Genomic DNA, 22865 nt, shown 5'->3' with positions numbered 1-22865 from the left:
TTACCTCCGAAGGATTTTATAATGAAGAATCTTTTTAAATCACATATAAAGCACAAAACTCCATATTGCAAAAATTTATGGGAGGTATTTTTGTTAATGTTAAGGCTAACTGACTACTGTAGTATCTAGAAATAGTATCTGGAAGCCCAGTTACTGGAGTAGCCAATATTACAGTCTGAAATTTCCGAAGTTATGAACCTGCAAAAGCATAATATTATTCACCAATGAACTGAGCATCTTATAAACTAAAACAAAGACAACAGGTTAGAAAGTTATCTAAATATCACTTATTTCACCTAGAATATGGGTATATAATTACACTTAAATATAATTTTTTAATTAACTGACATAATCATGTCAACTTATCATTATGTCTATATAGTAAATGCTCAATAAATACTATTATAATAATTAAAAGGTTAAGAGGGAGCTCTCAATTTGCTTAAAAATATTACCAAGGGCATGGGGTAAGTGATAACTAGACTACAGCGACTACAGCAATAGCTATTATGAGTGTCATGTGTTATAACTTACAATTGTATAAATTTCATATTATGCATGTGGGTTTTACCATTTACCTTTCTAATTTGGCATATATTTGGAATTTTCCATAAAAGAGGAGAAAAAGTAAAAAAAAAAACTAAGAACAAGAGTACTCATTTTACACCTTAAAATGAGGTATTTTAAAGAAACTATCTGGCAAATTAAACTACTAAAACCTAGTCACTGTAATAAAATACATAAGCAAAGAAAAGAACTTTTTATGACATCCTCCAAAATTGGTGGCTGCCTAGGGCTGGGAGAATTAATGTTCAGTATGTCAGCTAAGGGGTGTGGGATTTCTTTTGAGGATAATGAAAAATGCTCTAAACGTAATACTGGTGATATACAACTCTGTGACTACACCAAAAACCACTGAATCATACACTTTATTTTTTTAGGAGGCTCCATGCCCAACAGGGGTCTCAAACTCACAACCCTTGAGAGCTGCATGCCCTACCCACTGAGCAAGCCAGCCACCCCTGAATTAGAAATTTAAAATAGCTGAATCTTACGGTATGTGAATTCCATCTAAGATTTTTTTTTTTAATTTCACACAGAAGAGAGAGAGATCAAGTGGGCAGAGAGGCAGACAGAGAGAGGGGGGGAAGAAAGCTCCCTGTTGGGCAGAGAGCTCAATGCGGGGCTCGATCCCAGGACCCTGGGATCATGACCTGAGCCGAAGGCAGAGGCTTTAACCCACTAAGCCACCCAGGCACCCCTGTGAATTCCATCTAAAGAGAGCTGTCTAAATACAAAGAATGCACTGTTTTTACCTCCTACATATCTCCTGAATCACCCCATGCTCTCCTTTCCCATTGTCTTTTTATGAAGAAGTCACCAAGGCGCCTACGTGCAACAGAAGTTGTCTCCTTGTATCCAGTCTGGTGTCCTCTGTTCCTTCCCCAGAATCTCACACCTTCCTGGCTGGGACTATGCTATTCTCTCAGCCTGCTCGCCTTCCTCCTTGTGCCCTGGCAGCTCCTACTTACATTCTGGACATTGGCTTAAACATTACTTCTGCCAGGGGTCTTTCATCTAATCCAGTGGATTCAGGTATGTCTCCCTACCCTGGGTACTTCAACTTTCACAGTGCTATTTTATGTTAATTATTTCGTATCTGTCTTCTCCACTAGAGTTTACATACATAAGGAACGGGAAAATTTCTGTTAATCCTAACTCCTACCCTAGCACAGTATCTCACACACAGTAGACACTCAGTAAATACAGGCTCTATGAAGAAATAAATGATGAACAAGTCTTTACCTGACAAGGTCTTCACTCCTTCACAAAATAAAGACAATGCACCAACTGGTAACTTTTCTGATTTTTTTCCCTTCTGATACATATACATATTCACAGGATGACCTCAAAATTTATATTATTAAATAGCCCTATTATTTCCTAGTAAAAACAACTAATGAAGATATGATTAAATTGAAGTCCATTTTTATCAGTCCCTCCTTTTGAAATAAATGAGGTTAATTAGATAAGAAAATTATCTCTAATACAAATTAGCAGTTGGGAATTATCAAAGTAAAAAATTTAACTCTATCTGTACCTTTTTTTCAGTAAAGTATATAAATATGCTTGAAAACTAACCCCAAATTGACTATTAGGAGCTACATTTAAGAACTCAGATTTAAAAAGATAAAAGAAGGGGTATCTGGGGGGCTCAGTGGGTTAAAGCCTCTGCCTTTGGCTCAGTCATGATCCCAGGGTCCTGGGATCGAGCTCCGCCATCAGGCTCTCTGCTCAGCAGGGAGCCTGCTTCCCCCTCTCTCTATCTGCCTGCCTCTCTGCCTACTTGTGATCTCTGTCTGTCAAGTAAATAAATAAAATATTTAAAAAAAAAAAGATAAGATCAAAGAACTGCTTGCAAGCCTGCCTCCCAGGCTCCATGTCCTAAGGGAGAGGAAGACTGTCCCATGGAAGGTTACAAAGGCAGCCTAGGCAAAAATTAAGTTATTTTACTGCCACAGGGTCCTATGCTCCCAGCCTCCTCTGTCTTCTCCCTTTATCATTCAACTCTGGCACGACATCTAGCTTATATGCTACACGAGTGCTGTGTATGTACTTCAAACTCAGCTCCCTCTCAAACTAATTTTTGTGGTAACAGCGGCTGTTTACCGCCTCCAAGTCTCATCAAAGAAAACTTCGGAAGAAACAGGTAGCTGCTGGCGTGGCCTATGTTACAATCTGGTGGTCTTGCAGATGCATAGATCCTCATGTCACAGATCTATTTCCTACCAACCTGAATTTGACACCTCATGAAAAAATTACCACAGCTAAAAGATCATACCACTAATGTCAAATTAGTACAACTTCTTGTTAAATATATATATAAAAAAAAACCTCACACTCTTATCTAGCATTATTTGAAATCCCAAAATACTAGAGCTGAAAGCAAATCACTCAGTCGCAATTTAAGAAAATCGTTCTGTCCTAGAGTCCCATTCATGCTGAGATTCTGATGTAATCTTCTCCTCTATTTTGATATTTTCGATTCTGTGGTTCTTGAAAGACAGTTAGTTATTCAATAAATACTTATTAAGTGAATGAACCTCTAGAAGCTATGGGTTGGAAAGAAAAAAGGAACTTCTATTTATGTAACGGTCATTTATAAAACTGGATAGTGTAATTCATAGAGCATTTATATTCTGTATTCAGTTACTCTATACTCACATGCAGATTTTAAGTTTTTAAAGAATTAAAACAGAATGCAGGTTATTTTTCAGATAATTCACAGAATACTTTGAGGATTTAGCAGTGGCCAAAGGGCATCATTTGGAGCACGACTTCAAACAATAATAGAAGGCAGAGAATAGGGTGGGGAGAGGGGGTCTGACTAGACAGTACTACTCAGTTTAAGGTTTGATAACTTATTTCACTGATGTACTGTACTTAAAGTAATGTACCACAGAATTTAATAAAAGTGATTCCATGTACTTTGATCTATACCCAATAAATTAAATTTACACTTACATATAAAGGGACATCTATTCAATCAGGATTGTCTTTGCACAAAGAGAAATAATTACTAAGGTAAATAAGAACTCAAAGTCTGCTATCACAAATTAAATATCTGAACTGTGTAACATAAGCATAATGTTATTATTTGCAAAGAACAGCCAAACTTTAGAAGCCTATAGCAAGAAAGGCTCTTTCCTCCTAAAACACTCAATTTCCAAACAAACCTTATATATGAAAGAGCAGTGCAATCAAACTCTTTAACCCACTCACCTTCACATGGGTACCTACTGGCCTCACAGCAAACTAAGCTCTGAGACTCCAAGGGGAATGTTCCTTCTTCCCTCCTAATTAAGTCTGAGGGCCTACACCTCAGACCTGAAAAGGGGATTTCCACCAGGAATTAGTGACATTATTCCTTTTCTCCATTTCCCAACTCAGCAACATAACTCCAGAATTTCAGGAATTCTCCAATCTAAAATCTTACATAACCCAACCGCTTATACCCCCACCATACTCACCTTAACTAATTTTCTCTTTGTCAAAGGAAGTAGAGCAATCGCACTGCAGTGAAGCTCTTATCACTTACTGTCAAAATGATAAAGGGGTGTGCTCTTGGTACTCACAGACTGACAGTAGAATATAATTTATCATAGACATATGCTATCAATATAAATTTCTATTACATTAAATATTAAGTTGTCTTACAGGAATTATTTTGAGAGGCCAATATCCCTTCTGCTGGGAAATATAAAACATATACACCCACTCAAAATCTTTGAAAGTGAACCCTTTACAAATTATATACTCTCAAAACCAGTATGTCCAATATATCCAAAAGAAACATAAGCTACCCTTGTAATTTTAAGTTTTATAGTAACTGCATCTTAAAAATAATAATGAAAAGGTAAAATTTACTTTAATAATGCCTTTATGTAACTCACCAGATCCAAAAGATTATCATGTATCATATAATTAGTATTAAAAAGTATTAAGCTATTTTATATTTTTTTACACAAAGTATTCAAAACCCAGTGTGTATTTTACATCTCAATTTGGACTAGGCACAGTCCAAGCACTTAATGAGCCACAAGTCACCAATGGCTACCATACTGGATCACACTAGTAAATACTATTATTTTCCATAAGTACTTCAAATACCTCCAAAAAAATACTGACAGTAATTTACAAAAGTTGTAACTATGTATACTGATACCAAATATAGTAAATAAATTGTAGAGTTAAATCAAGAGTTTTTGTTAATTAAAAAAAAGTTTTTGTTAATAACACCACGTAGTACGTAAATCATGTAGGTATTTCGTTTGTATATTGAGGTTTTTACCATAGTCAGTCTTTCAAGAACTCAAACGCATTTACACATTTCACCGAAAAATTGTCACAACAGACCAAAATAATGCAGCACTTCAAGCCACAGCACTGAAAAATCAAGAAGGAATGTATATCCTCCTCCAAGACAAGTAGTAACAGTAACAGAGTTAAAGGCAGCTAATAAAATATTCTGTAGATACACTCTAAAATTCAAATTATACTTGGTAACACTCATCCAAATATTTAGAAATTAACATGGTAATTCTCAGCTGGGGTTTGTAGAACAAAGGAGATGAATACTTTGGGTCATTCTATAATGTATGGGATTTCATACAGATTTGATTTTATAAATGAGAAAAAATAAATTCTTTATAGATCTATGGTCAGTGAATGATAAAAAGATTTCTATAATACAAGGCCAAAGTGAATAAAGCACAACCACATGACACTTACATGAAATAAATTAATACACAGCATGCTTTAAAGCTGACATTTTATTATAAATCCCAAAGTTTAGCTATGTTCTACTGCAAGACTATTTTCAACATTCAGTAATCCTCTACAATGGTTATTTTCCTGATCTCTTCATATGCCATGAAGTAAACCCAACAGTGAAAAATAAAACTGTAAGTTAGAAGACTCAGGGTACTTACCAAAGAACAAAGAAGGGAAAGAGCAAAAGAACAACTCCCATGAAGTAGATTATTGCAAGAACTTCAGAAAAACAAATTCAGAGGGAAAACATAAACTAACTGGAATCCAGTATTACATAAGCAAATACACCATGCTTTCTAACTAAATAGAACATGCCTGCTAAGGGCTCCTGGGTGCCTCAGATGCTTCTGCTCAGGTCATGATCTCGGGGGCCCGGGATCCCCATGTTGGGCTCCCTGCTCAGCAAGGAGTCTGCTTCTCCCTCTCCCTTTCCCCCTGCTTGTGCTCTCTGTCTCTCTCAAATGAATAAATAAAAACAAAATCTTAAAGAGAGAGAGAATATGCCTGCTAAATATGCCTGATTAAAAAAGACTACCTAGGGGCGCCTGGGTGGCTCAGTGGGTTGAGCCGCTGCCTTCGGCTCAGGTCATGATCCCAGAGTCCTGGGATCGGGTCCCGCATCGGGCTCTCTGCTCAGCGGGGAGCCTGTTTCTCCCCCTCTCCCTCTCTCTCTGCCTGCCTCTCTGCCTACTTGTGATCTTTGTCTGTCAAATAAATAAATAAATAAAATCTTTAAAAAAAAAAAAAAAAGACTACCTAAAACTATTTCCTATATTCATGTAAGATTTTTAAATAGCTGACTTTTTTTTTTAACACTTCACTTCATGTCTCCAGGCAGTCAATAATAAGCACAATCAAGATCATTCATCACAACAGCACCACCCAAACCATAATTCTGATTCATTTTCCACAGAAGTCCCAAATTTCTGATACTGTCAGGTTTCCTGAGTCCTACTCCTCCATCTTACTTTCATCCACCATTCTTTACACTCCTTCCTTATCCTTTCCTAGAACTCTTGCCCTATTTGCTCTATGCCTCATCCATATATAGTAGCCTCCAAATTAACACTACCTATTGTGATCATGCCTTCAACTCAACGGATTCCTTGGACATTAGGATATACATTCTGTATAGATATACAGAATATACATTCTGTATATTATACAGAATGTATATTCTGTATATCTATATACAGATACACAAATATACATTCTGTATAGATCTATGTTATATATATCATTAAATCACTCATTACTTCAAGTGTTACTAAAAAACTAACAGGTAAAGAGTTGGAGGTAATGGCAAAAAATAATGAAAGTCCAAAAAGAATAACATCTTCACATGAGCCCAATTCAAGGAGACAGTGGAAATCATGCTCTTCATCCCTAAAAGATTAAAGGAACTTGAATTTAACACCTGGTGAATAATTCGGTGAGAAAAGACCGTGATCTTTACTACTGTTAACAAATAAATTAGTTTCAAACTGACTCAAAGAATAGGGAGAAAGGTTGTTTTCTAAACAGCAATAGAGGAACGCCTGGGTGGCTCAGTTGGTTAAGCGGCTGCCTTCGGCTCAGGTCATGATCCCAGCGTCCTGGGATCAAGTCCCACATCAGGCTCTGTGCTCGGCGGGGAGCCTGCTTCTCTCTCTGTCTCTGCCTGCCACTCTGCCTGTGCTCACTCTCGCTCTCTCTCTCTCTGATAAATGAATAAAATCTTTAAAAAAAACACAAAAAACCATTAAACAGCAAGAGAAAAGATAATTATATAATAATATACAGCAAGATCAAAGAGTTTCTGGAGATTATGAAAAAGATACGATTACCAGTAACATTCTCAGTTTTTCAGCCAGTCATTGTGAAAAGGTAGCATTCTCAGCCTTGACATTGAGTAGCCTAGTCTGGGATGGATTGGGGGGGGGGGGGTAGAGGGTGCGGGGATGGAGGATGATTATTTCTGAGCTCCCCTTGGCCAAACTGAGGAAGGAAAACTCCCAGCTGGAACCAGGTTAATACCATAATATTCTATGGAGGTTAAAGTAACCATTAAAAAAAAAGAAAGAAAAAGAAAAAAGATTACTGAGTTTCCAAGCCAAAGCCTCAAAAAAGCTATAATCTCTGGATGTCAAGTAAATTTTTGAGAAGTCATAACAGAACCAAAGTTAAGAAAGAGTACAATTTGCTTAAAGCAAACAGCTTTACACTAACACTAGGAAAATCCCAGGGCATCTACTCTGCAACTTTTAAATCCCCTATCTGTTATCCTTCCTATATCAATCTCTCCTCAAAAGAAGTTAATTTTTAAAGTTCATTGATGAGAATAGCTAATAACATTTTTCTAAACCCTAAAAGCAGTACTGCTATTTTATATTCAACTAAACAGTTCAAATTACTCTCCAGCACTTATTTCATGCCTTCTATTTTACCACATATTCTATAATAAGAGTGTTGGGGAATGAGTTGTCCCCCCACACAAAGATAAAATAAAATCTTAACGCCCAGAACCTGATAATGTGGCCTCATTTGGAAACAGGGTCTGTGCAGATGTAATCAAGTCAAGATAAAGTCCTGCTGAACTGTGGGGGGAATCCTAAAATCCAATGACATTTGTCCTTAGAGCAGAGAGGTCTGAAGACACAGGGGAGAGCCAAAGAAAGCCATGTAAAGGAGGTAGAGATGAGAGCTATGATGCTAACAAACCAAGGAATGACAAACTGCTGGTAACCACCAGGAGCTAAAAGAGGCAAGGAAAGACAACTCATTCCTAGAGTGTTTGAAGGGATCATGGCACTGCCAACACCTTGACTTTGGACTTGTAGTCTCCAAACCATTAGAAAATCTATTTCTGTTGTTTTAAGCCACCTAGTATGTGGTAATTTGCTATGGAAGAACTAAAAAACTCACACACGGAAGTATGGGTTAATGGTTCTGAACCTGTTTCACCTGTGTACTGGGGGTTGAAGAAATAAATAAATGGATTGGGGTGCCCCTGGGTGCTCAGTCAGTTAAGTGTCTGACTTGATTTCAGTTCAGGTCATGATCTCGGGGTTCTGGGATTGAGCCCCACATCAGGCTCTCTGCTCAGCAGGGAGCCTGTTTCCCCCTCTCTCTCTGTCTGCCTCTCTGCCTGCCTTTCTGCCTACTTGTGATCTCTCTCTCTCCCTCTCTCTCTGTCAAATAAATAAATAAAAAAATCTTTAAAAAATTACATTCATCTTTATGCTTTTTTAAATGTGCACATTACTTTTTTAAAATTGGGAAGAAGGAAATACACAGAATTGTTGACATTAGGAAGTTTTATAACCTTTTTTTTTTCAGTTCTTTTTCTCTCTTCTTTTTTCATTTGTATCTATTTCACAGAATTTCTAGTTAAAGATCATTGCCCGAGTGCACAAAGTTATATTCTCTCCCTTTAAAGATCCAAGGAAATGACAGAACAGTAATACAACAGGAAGTCATGGCAATGAACAATATAGAACCATCATAAAAAAGACTGCAACAAAACTTCAGAAGCTGGAAGATAAAGCATTAATTATTAAAGCAGGACAGAATACATGGCATAAAATACAAGTCTGAAAATGTAGCACAGGGAGTTTACCTGTCTGGGAAAATATCAAAGAGACTCTAACCTCAGAAATATCAGGTACAAAAAAGCAGGCTAAAAACAAGAACCTTAACTGAAAATCTATATATGGACTGTCTCATTGAACAAAACTGAGTATCCAGTAAATACCAGTTCCTATTCCATGATAGAAAAAATAAACAAACCCAAAATAAAGCAAGGGTGTGGGTACAACACTGTGAGGGTGGCAATAGAAGCAACACTGTTTTAGATAAGCCAGGCTTTTCAACTTCCTAAGAAAGAGACATATGAAGAAAGAGACACAAAAAAAGAGAGAGTAAGAAAGGAGAACAAGAATCATTTTTAAAGCAATAATGGTAATGCAAAGACTGCACTAAGCAATTTAAAAGTCATGTTGTTACATCTTCATAATACATAAAAAAGAATTATCTCCAAATTACAGATGAAAAAACTGAGGCTGAAGGAAATGAGAAATTATTCAAGGTTGCACACATAATTAAGTGGTAACAGGATTAAACACAGCATGAACTCTTAGCCATCGTATTAGTAAGAGCAGTCATTTCATTTTTGGGGAATTAACCTGTTCATTTATACAATGGTCTAATTAATTATATTTTCTCTAAAGACCCATCTAATACTAACACCATGATTATTACCAAAAGAAAATAACTCTACTTATCATTTATAGCCTAAGAAGATATTCCATCAGTATGATGAAAGCTTGGAAAAAAGTATCTATAATAGTACATTTTCTTTAGTACTTCAGGAATATCACCAGCCTCCCACTGAAGGACTCTGAAATAAACTTCAATAGTAGTACACATAAAACACTACACTAAAATGCTACTTAAGATCAATCAAGTAAAAAAACTCCATTATACAACTATCAATATACCCTTGTCAACTTTATTTTAAGGGATAAAGATATGAGTAATACTTAAACAAACTTACAATAAAATCAATAGTTCTAAGAGTATTCATTTACAAACTAAATAAGGCTGTGAAAACAGGATATAAAATCTTTATTTAAGAAAGGTTAGAAAAGAATGTTAAAGAAACAAAGCACTATATACCTAAATTATTTTAATCTTTCAATTTAATAAGAGAATACTTCTTTTACAACTATTTTTTTTTACAATGCACATTCCTATCTGCCCCTTCACTACTTTGTATATATTTCCTTCCTTTCTTTGGTGTGTTTTAATAGTCAATTGACATTAGATGCAAGACCATAATGAAATAAACATTCAATGCAACTGCTAGCAAAGTTATAACAAGTATTAGTGAAGATTTTTTGTTAATGTCTATAAGAAACATTAGTGAGAAGATGGAAAAAACAGTCTTCCCTGTATTTCCCACTAAATACAACTAAAAGCCCTAGGCATTATATATAAAACAAGCAAATGACTGAAAGTTGGAGAAAAGAAGGCAGACCAGCTAAGAACCTCAGGATCCAAGGAACACAATACTGTGGTGAATTCCTTCGGTTTTCTTTTTGCCTCTCTGCTTTGGAGCTAAAATAAACAAGCCACCCCAAAGAACCAAATGGCACACCCCAAAAAAGTCTCAGGAAAGCCAGTTCTCCCTACCCAATGGACCAGGAAAGAGGAAGATAACAAGAAATGCTCCAGAAAGTAACCACTCTTTTCCAGCCAAATACCATAGAAAAAACCACAGCTCTACCCACACCAACAAAAGTCAAGTGGGGAGCCTAGACTTCCAACCTTGCCAAGCTATAACAAAATACTTCAAAGAGCTCCACCAGAAGGCCAAGTAGGGAAACACAACTTTCATCCCTGTCTGGCACTATGGATATTCCCTATGCAGAGATACATTCTTAGGTTATATCAGAGAGGCCTAACAGAGTGTCTGGATACTCACCATCCCCCAGCAGTAATGAGGCCAGCCACACAATGGTGTCAGTGGTGATGATATGAAAAACCTGGACTTCTACCCCACCCAGCAGTAACAAGGCACTCCCTTTCAAACTCCTCAGGTATCAACAGAAGCCAAGTGGGGAACCTAGACTTCTAACTACATCTAGCAATAAGGAGATAGTACCTCTCCCTGCTTCACATGCCAGAGCAGTATCTTACCAAGATGGCGAATAGAAAAGGTTTAAACATATAGTAATAACATATTTACTATATGTTTATAATCATTTTATATTACATTTACTCATATGTAAATAGCTTATATTTATAAAACGTGTTAAAATATAAACATAACAATATTTGTTATGCAGGAAATAATTTAAATCTAGACTCTCATAACTGTACAAAAAATTCCAAAATTTCAATTCAAAATCACATGTCATACAAAGAATTAGTAAGTTCCCAAAATGAATGGAAAAAAAAAAATCAATAGATGCCAACACCAAGATAAGAGAATTGTTAGAATTCTCTGGCAAAGGGACGCCTGGGTGGTTCAGTCAGTTGAGCAACCGTCTTCAGGTCAGGTCATGATCCTGGAGCCCCAGGATTGAGTCCTATGTCAGGCTCCCTGCTCAGTGGGGAGTCTGCTTCACCCTCTGACCCTGCCCCATCTCATTCTCTCTCTCTCTCAAATAAATAAATAAGCCTGGGTGGCTCAGTGGGTTGGAGCCTCTGCCTTCAGCTCGGGGCATGATCCCAGGGTTCTGGGATCGAGCCCCGCATCGGGCTCTCTGCTCAGCAGGGAGCCTGCTTCCTCCTCTCTCTCTGCCTGCTTCTCTGCCTATTTGTGATCTCTGTCTGCCAAATAAATAAATAAAATCTTTTAAAAATAAATAAATAAATAAAAATCTTTAAAGGAAAAAAAAAAGAATTCTCTGGCAAGGATTTTAAAGGAATCATCATAAAATTGCTTTGATGAACAATACACGCATGCCTGAAAAGACAAAAGAAAGCACCAGCAAGGAAATAAAAGATATAAAAAAAACCAAAATAAACATTTTAGAACTGAGAAATACAACAAGATAAATAGCTCAGTGGGAAGGTTCAACATTGAATGGAGCAGACCAAAAAATAAAAACAAAACAAACAAAAAAAAATCAGTGACCTGGAAGACAAAATAATAAAAATTACCCAGTCTACACAACAAACAATAGATAGAGGAGAGGGAGGAAGTAAAAAGGAAGAGAGCATCAGAAACCTGTAGGACAATAACAAAAGATTTATGACTTGTGCCATCCTGGAAGTGAAGAGTTAAAGGCTCAAGTACTCAAAGAAAATAATGTTTGGAAACTTCTCAGATTTGGCAGGATGTTCACAGTTTCAAGAGGGTATATGAATCCCAAAAAGGAAAAATCCAAAGAAATCCACCCAAAGACCTGTGATACTTAATTTCTAAAAACTGAACACAAAGAAAAAAATCTTCAAAACAGCCAAAGAAAAATGACTAGAGATTTGTCATCAGAAACCATGGAGGTCAAAAAGAAGTGGCACAATACTTTCAATTACTGGGGGAAAAAACTGTCAAACTAGAAATGAATACCCAATAAAATTATCCTTCCATAAACAAGGGAAAATCAAGATATTCTCAGTTGAAAAGAAACAGATAATTTGTCACAAGTAGATGTGAGAGATTAAAAAAATGGTTAAACCAAAATAAAATAATAAAAGGAACTTTGAAACGTGAAGAAAGAAAGAACACAGAAAGCAAAGATAGGCTGTGTCTCATCTTGTTTCCTAAATTAAAGTCTGGTGGTTGGAGTAAAAATTATAACACTATCTGATATAATTATAAATACATATAGTGACAATATATGAAACAACTTTTTAAGTAGGGGATGGTAAAGGATTTTATACTCCACTCAAACTGTTAAAATTAGTTATTCATATTACATACGCACCTATATACCTAGACCAACCACTAGAAGAGCTATACAAAGGGATACACTTAAAAATACTACAGATAAATCCAAGTAGAATTCTAAAAATGTTCTACTAACCCAGAGGAAAGCAGGAAAATGAAAACAGAAAGAAGACAAATAGTGTACTTAAGTATCAATAAATCAATAATTACATTAAGGGTAAATGGTCTAAATATATCAAGCAAAAGACAGAGATTAGCAGAGTGAATTAAAAATCACAATCCAGGGGCGCCTGGGTGGCTCAGTGGGTTAAAGCCTCTGCCTTCAGCTCAGGTCATGATCCCAGTGTCCTGGGATCGAGCCCCGCGTCGGGCTCTCTGCTTGGCAGGGAGCCTGCTTCCTCCTCTCTCTCTCTCTCTGCCTGCCTCTCTCCCTACTTGTGATCTCTATCTGTCAAATAAATAAATAAAATCTTTAAAATAAATAAAATAAAATTATAAAAAAAAATCACAATCCAACTGTATGTTGTTACAAGCAACTTACTTCATATATAATGATACAGACAGGTTGAAAGTAAAAAGAATAGGAAATATTTACCATTTAAACACTAATCAAAGGAAAGCCAGAGTACTGTATAAATAGCAGGTAAAGTGGACTTCAGCACAAGAAAATAACCAGAGACAGAGAAGATATTATATAACGATAAAAGGGCCAATCCACCAAGAATATACATCAATCCTAAATGTGTATGCACCAAGCATTAGAACTATAACATATGTAACAAAAATTTGAAGAACCAAAAAGAAATACACAAATCCACAATTATAGTTGAGTCTCTAAAAGACTGCTCTTAACAACTGACTAAACAACTAGATAGAAAACCATCAAAGATATAGAAAAAGTCAAAAACACCATCAACCAAGAGGATCAACCCAACAACAGCAAAATACACATTGTATTCAAGTGCCCACAAAACATATACTGTATAAACCACATGCTAAGACCTAAAGAAACCTCAAAAAATTCATAACTGAAATCATAGTGTTTCTGACCACAATAGAATCATTGAAATTAATAATTTAATTTGAAATTAGTAATTTTCAAATACTTGAAATTAGTAACAGAAAGATAGCAGAAAATGCCAAACTTTGAAACTAAACAACATACTACTAAATAACCCTGAGGTCAAGAAGAAAGTCTCAAGGAAAATTAAGAAAACAAATAAATGACAACATAAAATATCAGAATTTGTAGGACACAGTCAAAACCATGCTCAAAAAAATTTATAGCACACCAAATGCATCCACCCAAAAAGAGCGAAAGTTTCAAACCACTAATCATCCACCTTAAAAACTGAGAAAAACAGCAAAATAAACCCAAAGCAAAAACAAGTAAATAATAAAGAGCAGAAATAACCGAAATTGAAAAGAGAAAAAAGAAAATGAAATGAAGAATTGATCCTTTGAAAAGGTCGATAAAATTGACAAACTGCTACTAAAACTAAAAAATAAAAAAGGAAAGATGACACAAATTACCAGTACCAGAAATGGAATAGGGGGTGGTATCACTACAGAGGCTACAGACATCAAGAGATAATAGGGAAATGCTGTGAACAACTCTACACACATTAATTTGACAACTTAGACAAAATGGGCCACTTCTGGGTGGGGGGGCTACAACAATTCATCCAATTTAAGAGACATAATTTGAGGGGCACCTGGGTGGCTCAGTGGGTTAAGCCTCTGCCTTTGGCTCAGGTCATGATCTCAGGGTCCTGGGATTGAGCCCCGCATCGGGCTCTCTGCTCAGCAGGGAGCCTGCTTCCTCCTCTCTCTCGGCCTGCCTCTCTGCCTGCTTGTGATCTCTCTCTCTCTCTCTGTGTCAAATAAATAAATAAAATCTTTAAAAAAAAAAAGGCATAATTTGAATAACCCTATAATTATTAAGGAGACTGAATTCATGACCTTAAAACTATGAAAAAAGACATCTCTAGGCCCAGATGGTCTCAGTAAAGAATTCTACCAAACATCTAAAGAATCAATGTCACTCTATACAGTCTCTTTCAGAAAACAGGAGAGAATACTTTCCAATTCATTTAATAAAGCTAGTATTATCCTGACATCAAAACAGGACAAGGCAGTCCCCCTAAAAAGAAAACTATGGAACAATATTCCTTATGGATACACAGAAAAATTCCTTAACAAAATATTAATAGAATTTAGCAATATATAAAAATAATTCTACCTTATGACCAAGTGGAATTCCAGGGATGGAAAGCCAACTCAATTTTTGAAAAATCAAGCTATGGAAATCTGCCACCATATCAACAAGCTAATGAAGAATATCATTTATCAAATGATACAGAAAAAACATTTGCAAAATCCAATACCCATTCATCATTTAAAAAAAAAAAACAAAAACCTCTCAGCAAAGTACGACTAGAGGGAAATTTCCTCAAATTGATAAATGACATCTACAAAAAACCTATAGCTAACAACTATCATACAACTACTTAGCAGTGGAAGACTAAGCACTTTATCTGTAAGATTAAAAATGTCTACTTCTACTACTCATCTTCAAAATTATTCTGGATGGTCTGGTTACTGTGATGATAAGTGAAGAAAAGGACATAAAAGACATACAGATTAGTAAGGAAAAACATCCTATTTACTGATGACATGACTGTCTATAGAGAAAGTCCCAAGACATCTACCAAAGAAACTCCTACAACTAAAGAGGTTCAACGATGTCACAAGATAAACATACAAAATTTGATTTATTTCTATATAATAACAACATATTGACACCAAAACGGGAAATACAATGCCATTTACAATCACTCCAAAAAAGAAAAAAATGAAATACTCAGGTATAATTCTAACAAAACAGATACAATACTGGTGAGTAAAATTAAAATTTAAGTAAATGGAGACCTATATAATGTTAATGGACTAGAAAACTCAAGAAAGTAAACATGTCAATTCTCCCCAAGCTGATAAATGGATAATACAATTCCTATAAAATTCCCAGCAAGATTTTTTTGTAGCTATAGAAAAATTAAAACGTATACAGAAAAGCAAAGGAATGAGAATAGTTAAAACAGTTTTGAAAAAGAAAAATGGGAATAATTATTCTACCCAATTTCGAGACGTATTAGGCAAAGAAAATGAATTCTAATCTTAGTCTCACACTGTGCAAAAAGGATTAAAGTCAGCATGTCAGGGTTTTCAACATCCTGCATATTATAAAAAAGGTTTGGCCCTTATTTTTGCCTCCTAAGAGGTAACCTCTAAACCCCTGGAATACCCTGCCTAATAAGACTGTCTTTGTTTACTTGGGGACCTCGAGTTAGTTCATAAAGTCTATGCTAATAATGTGATTTATGATGGGTGCTTTGAAACATGTGTTACAAGCTTGAATTCTCAAAGGCTAGTGACTAACGTCATCCACACAAGGAGTCAATCATGCCAACATAACCAACCCACAATAAAAATCCTGGACACCAAGGCTTAGGTGACTTTGCCTGGTTAGCAGTACTTATATGCTCTCACAAATCACTGCTGGAAGAATGAAACACTGTCTACACAACTCCACTGAGAGAGGACAAATGGTTGGGCCTAGTGTCTCCTAGACCCTGCCCTTTGCTTCTTTTTCTATTGCTGATTTAACTCTGTATCTTTCAGCTGTAACAAACCATAACCATTAGCGTGACAGCTTCTCTGAGTTCTGGAATTCTTTCCAGCAAATCACTGAGCTGAAGAGTGGTCTTGGGAACACCAAAACACACTTGTTTTATAATAAATTAACTCAAAAATGGATTACAGAATTAAATAGAAAACAAAAAATGATAAAACTTCAAGGCAAAAAAAGAGAAAAATCTTCAAGATCTGGGACTATGCAGGGTTCATAGACTTGACCCCAAAAGCACAATCCATATATACACTTCTAAAATTATAACTATTCATCAAACTATTCATTTTAAAACTTTTGTTCTGCAAAAACACTGTTAGAGGATGAAATGACAAGCTACAGAATGGAAGAATATATTTGCAAATCATATAGCGAACAAAGGATTAGTGTCTAAAATATAGAAAGAACTCTAAAAGCTCAACAGTAAAAAAAAATAATAATCTGATTAAAACAGAGGCAAAAGACATAAACATTTCACTGAAGAGGACAGATGGAAAGTAAACATAGGAAGAAACAGTCAATATTATTAATCTTTAAGGAAATGAAAATTAAAACCACAACGAAGTATCACTACATTCCCATCAGAAAGGCTAGAATTAAAAACCACCAGTGCTAACAAGAATGAAGAAAAAACTGGATCACTCACAATGAACCATTTCCATTGCTGACTGAAATGAAATAATCACTCTGAGAAACATTATGACAATTCCTTTAAAACCAAACATTCAAATGCCATACAACCAGCAACTGTGTTCCTGGACCTGAATGGTTAGAGCAGCTCTATTTCCAATTGTCAAAACTGAAACAACCCACATGTCTTTCAGTGGGAAAATGCTTAACCAAAATGTAGTTTACCTAATACCACCACTGCTGAATACTACCTAGCAATAAGAGAAATGAACTATTTATATATGCAACAACCTGGATGAATTGTCAAAGAAAAAAAGCCAATATTAAAGGGTTACATACTATATGATTCCATTTATACAGCATTTTTGAAATGATGAAATTATAAAAATGGAGACTAGATGTAGTGGTTTCCAAAAGTTAAGGAGCAGAAGGGGAGGATGACCAACATGAGGTGCATACACTGTGGTGATAGAAACATTCCGTAGGGCACCGGGTGGCTCAGTTGGTTAAGCAACTGCCTTCAGTTCAGGTCATGATCCTGGAATCCAAGGATCAAGTCCCGCATCAGGCTCTCCACTCAGCAGGGAGTCTGCTTCTCCCTCTGACCCGCCCCCTTCTCATGCTCTCTCTCTCAAATTAATAGAAATCTTTTAAAGAAAAGAAAAGAAACAATCTATGTTTTGACTGTATCAATATCAATATCCTGGTTGTGATAGTGCACTGCAGTTTTGTGAGGTATTACCATGGGTGGAGGTGGGAAGTACTGAATAAAGGGTGCATACAATCACTGTACTGTTTCTTAAAATTGCCTATGAATCTATAATTACATCAAAACAAGTAGTTTGAAAAGTGATGTGGGAAAATTAATATGATCAGAGGGATAATTTCATTTGATATAATGATAACACTGAACATTAATAATTATTATTAAATATTCAAATACTATTTTATAATTTATTTTGGAACAACAGAACATATCCCTTGAATGTTCTCAATCACAACCATTCTCTGAGGGCTCATGTCTAAACACTAAGAATTTCAGCTCACCTTCCACGCTGTCAGAACAGGAAGTTCCAATGCCGGTGTCACCACTGTCAGAAGTTATACTATGTCTCCTGATATGATTATTTCGATGGTTAGATGCAACACTTGTGGCCTGCCACAATGATTCATTACCAGGTAACCATGCTGATGAAGAATAATCTGGGCCTACAAAGAAAAATATGCAAAAATTAGCACACTTATAATGTCTATGAGTAGACAGAAGAGATCTTTTCTGAACTTAGAAAAAAATACACATAAAAAAGTTATTTTCTGCATCAAATAATTAAAATAGATCAATGATATCTAAGATTCATCAAATAAACTTACATACTGTACACCTAAAAATTCAATGCTGATTTCACAGCTTCCTCTACTAAAGGACCTGGATTCCCGCTCATAGGTTTTGAACACTGAAACATATACTGCTGTCTTTTTTTTTTTTTTTAAAGGTTTTATTTATTTATTTGACGGAGAGAGAGAGAGAGAGAGAGAGATATCACAAGTAGAGAGGCAGGCAGAGAGAGAAGGGGATGCAGGCTCCCCGCTGAGCAGAGAACCCAATGTGGGGCTTGATCCCAGGACCCTGAGATCATGACCTGAGCCAAAGGCAGCGGCTTAACCCACTGAGCCACCCAGGTGCCCCCACATACTGCTGTCTTATTTAAAACGTCAAATCTATCTCTCTGTCTGGAAATGTCAGCACTCTGCTCTGGAATATCTGATATGCAGACATCTGTGATACCACACAGAGCCATCAGTTGAGAACTGGGGCCCAGGGAAAGCCTAATTTAATAATACTGCATAAAATTTAAGTGGAACATGCTAATGGAAAATAAATTTTTTCTACTGTATCCTAATCGTTTAACATTTAAAATCATTTTGTATTTCTTTTATTTCTTTAGTTATGGCTTTTTTAAAATTTTATTTATTTATTTGTTAGAGAGAGAGAGATCACAAGTAGGCAGAGAGGCAGGCAGAGGCAGAGGGAGAAGCAGGCTCCCGGCTGAGCAAGGAGCCCGATATGGGACTCGATTCCAGGACGCTGGGATCATGACCTGAGCTGAAGACAGCCGCTTAACCAACTGAGCCACCCAAGCATCCCTCTTTAGTTACGTTTTGATAAAAGATTAACACCATAGCATCATCATGACTCTTTTCTCAATTTTCCCTTTTGAGTGATATTAAATCTTTTTTTGGCTAACATCACTTTTTTTTAAAATATTTTATTTATTTATTTTACAGACAGAGATCACAATTAGGCAGAGAGGCAGGCAGAGAGGGAGGAAGGGAAGCAGGCTCCCCGCTGAGCAGAGAGCCCAATGCGGGGCTGGATGCAGGGCTCGATGCAGGGCTCGATGCAGGGCTCGATGCAGGGCTCGATGCGGGGCTTGATGTGGGGCTCGATCCCAGGACCCTGGGATCATGACCCGAGCCGAAGGCAGAGGCTCTAACCCACTGAGCCACCCAGGCGCCCCAAGCTAACATCACTTTTTAATGTTCTCCTGGTCTTTATTTTCAGTTATCTTGTCCACTTTTACTTAATTTTTACTTGCCTTTTTCTGACTTATCCATTTTACTTTTCTTCTTACTTCATTCTTAAATTTTTGTCCATTACAATGCCACACAAAGTATATCCAAGGAGGAATGCCAGTCTGTGAACCACTTATAACTAGTTCATAAAAGTTACAGTAATCTGAGGGGCGCCTGGGTGGCTCGGTCATTTGGGCATCTGCCCTCGGCTCAGGTCACAATCTCAGGGTCCTGGGATCTGTCAGGCTCCTCACTCAGCTGGGAGTAAGCTTTTCTTTCTCACTCTCCCTCCACCCCCATGCAGAGTGTGCACACATGCTTTCTCTCTCAAATAAATAAATAAAATCTTTAAAAAGTTATGGTAATCTTAAAAAGCAATTTTAAACTTATTGAATTTTATATAAAAGCTATAGATATAAGCACATATCTTTATAAAGGATGAACACAGTGATTCTCAAATTGGAGCCTGAAACTTATTTGTGGAAGTTAACAAGTTCTACACAAGAATTTGGGGCTTTCATTCAATGACATCCTTAAAAAATTAATAAGCATATTACAGATGACCTGAATAGCTACCTTAAAATAGATTATCAATAATTTCATGCCTGCATTTGTGCTCTATGTTCACAAATGCAGCTGTTTCTCTAAGTAAAGAGCAAATAACGTATGGGGCATTATCATCATGATATGAAACAAGACATCTTCACAGAATTACAAACTGACACACCATTGAAACTGCCATATAAGGAGTGTCTTCTGGCAGTCTTTAGAAAAAATAAAGTTTTTAGATTTAAACGTAAGGATCACAAAATAATAAACATGTCCATAAAATGGATTAAATCATTTTGCCACAATTTTAGAAAAAGCCTCTCTCTGTATTTAATATTAAAAATCAAAATTCATAAACAGATTAATAAAACCAGACCTGAAGCTATTTTCTACCAATACTAATCCCAACATTAAAGATATAGTTTTAATAAAAGACCATGCCATGTTAATACTAATTTAAATTTCTATTTACATATAATCTATGAATTAAATTTGTTTTGGTGTTATAGATATATAAGGTAAATAAGTAGCCTTAAAAACCATATACATTTAGGGGTGCCTAGGTGGCTCAGTCAGTTAAGCATCTGACTCTTGATTTTGGCTCAGGTCATGATCTTAGGATTGTAAGATCAAGCCCCACATCCAGCTCAGTGCTGGGCATGAAACCTGCTTAAGATTCTTTCTTTCCCTCCGTACCCTCCACCACCAAGTTGTGCTATGGTGAGTGCTGTGAAGTATGTAAACCTGGTGATTCACAGACCTGTATCCCTGGGGATAAAAATACATTATATGTTTATAAAAAATAAGAAATAAAAAAAAAAAATAAAGCAAAGTGTCACTAGTGATGCTAGAAATGCTCCCAAGAAGGAAAAAAAAAAAAAAGCCAGGACATGAGAAAGAAAAAGTTGAATGCTTGATATGTACTATAGTTTCAGGTCTGTACCTGTAGTTACCTTCCATTTCTGAATAAATGAATCCAGCATAAAGATCATTGTTAAAAATGAAAAGGAAATTTGTGAAGCTGTTGCTGCAGCTACACAAGCAAGAGCAAAGAACCTGAACTTTCTGTGAAATACCTTTTTATCTTGTATTGAAAATACAGCTTTTATGTGGGTGCAAGGTTGTGTAATAAGGGCATACCTAAAGATGAGTATGATTTGAGAAAAAGCAAAGTCATTACAGTACATGACAACTTAAAGCAAAAAGAAGGTGAACGATATAAAGCTGAAGAATTTAATGCCAGGACAGGATGGTTTGATAGTTTTTAGAAAGAAATTTGGCTTAAAAAAGGTCAAGATAACAGAAACAGCTTCTGCCCACCAAGAGGCAGCAGATGAATTCCCAGATGCCATTATGAAAATCATGGCTGAGAAAGGATATCTGCCTGTACAGGTTTTTAAAGACAGACAAAAGGGTCTTACTCTGAAAGAAATGGCCACAAAAGATGTATTAGTAAGGAAGAGGAGTGAGCACCAAAACTTAATGCAGGAAGTGATGGGCTAACAGTTGCTCTGCGCAAATGCAGTCGGGTGTGTGGTCAGGACTGTCCTTATCTGAAAAGCTTCTAACCCCCAAATTTGAAGGAAAAAGGTAACTAAGAACCAGCAGCCAGTCTTTTGGTTGCAAAACAAGAAGGCCTGAACAAGAACCCTTTTTCTAGACTGATTCCATTGATGCTTTGTCCCTCGAGTCAGGAAGCAACTTGCCAGAAAGGCACGCATTTTTAAGTGCCTTTGTTATCTGACAAAGCCCCTGACCACCTAGAATCTTGTGAGTTCAGTACCAAAGATATCAAAGTGCCCCTAATACAATGTCTCTAACTCAACCTCTGAATCAAGAGGTCATAAGGACCTTTAAGATTCATTTTGCATGGTTCCCTGTGGAAAGGATTATGAATGCCATGGAACAGAACCTCAATAGAGAGAACGTCATGAAAGTTTGGGAAGGATTACACCACTCAAGATTCCATCGTTATAGAAAAAGCTGTGAAAGCCATCAACCCCAAAACAATAAATTCCTGCTGGAGGAAACTGTGTCAAGATGCTGTGTATGACTTCACAGGATTTACAACAGAGCCAGCCAAAGGAATAATGAAAGAGATTGTGGAAATGGCAAAATAGGTGGGAAATTGAGGCTTTCAAGATATGGATCTTGGAGAAATTCAAGAGCTAACAGAGACAACCCCTGAGAAATGAACAGAAGATGACTTGGAGAGGAGAGCTTCTGAACCAATGCCAGACAATGAGAGAGAAGACATAGAAGCAGCAGTGCCAGAAAACAAACTGACATTGAACAATCTGGCAGAAGGGTTCTGATTACTCAAGACTGCTTTGACTTCTTTTACAACATGGGCTATTCCACGACGCAAGCGCTAAAAACTAAAGAAAACAGCAGAAGAATGACTGGTACTGCTTAGAAACATTTTTTGAGAAATGAGAAATCCAAGAAGTCAGATAGAAATGATGATGTATTTATGTGAAGTTACACCCAGTGTGCTTGTCTGTACTGCCTCCCCAACCACTTCCTCCACCTTTTCCACCTCTACTATATTTTCTTGTAGGAAAGCAAGACCAACCCCCCTCCTCTTTCTCCTCCTCCTTAGCCTATCAACATGAAGACAAGGATAAAGACCTCTCTGATGATCTACCTCTACTTAATGAACAGTAAATAATCATCATGCCATACAGTTCATAAACTTACCCACTGTATACA

At 36.5% G+C, this 22865-nt stretch overlaps 1 protein-coding gene across 3 annotated transcripts in view; it reads right to left on the bottom strand.

Moving 5' to 3' along the window:
- The window catches only part of CEP85L (centrosomal protein 85 like), a 167285-nt gene that overhangs the window by 123860 nt on the left and 20560 nt on the right, over positions 1–22865 (bottom strand). For all 3 annotated transcript variants that reach the window (XM_046005488.1, XM_046005491.1, XM_046005489.1), the window contains exon 2: positions 18078–18239. In XM_046005488.1, coding sequence (XP_045861444.1) covers positions 18078–18239 — 162 coding nt within the window. The remainder of the gene's footprint in view (positions 1–18077; positions 18240–22865) is intronic.

This window comes from Meles meles, chromosome 5, assembly GCF_922984935.1.
Source record: "Meles meles chromosome 5, mMelMel3.1 paternal haplotype, whole genome shotgun sequence".
Lineage (NCBI taxonomy): Eukaryota > Metazoa > Chordata > Mammalia > Carnivora > Mustelidae > Meles > Meles meles.
This window is presented reverse-complemented; position numbering and strand designations above follow the sequence as displayed.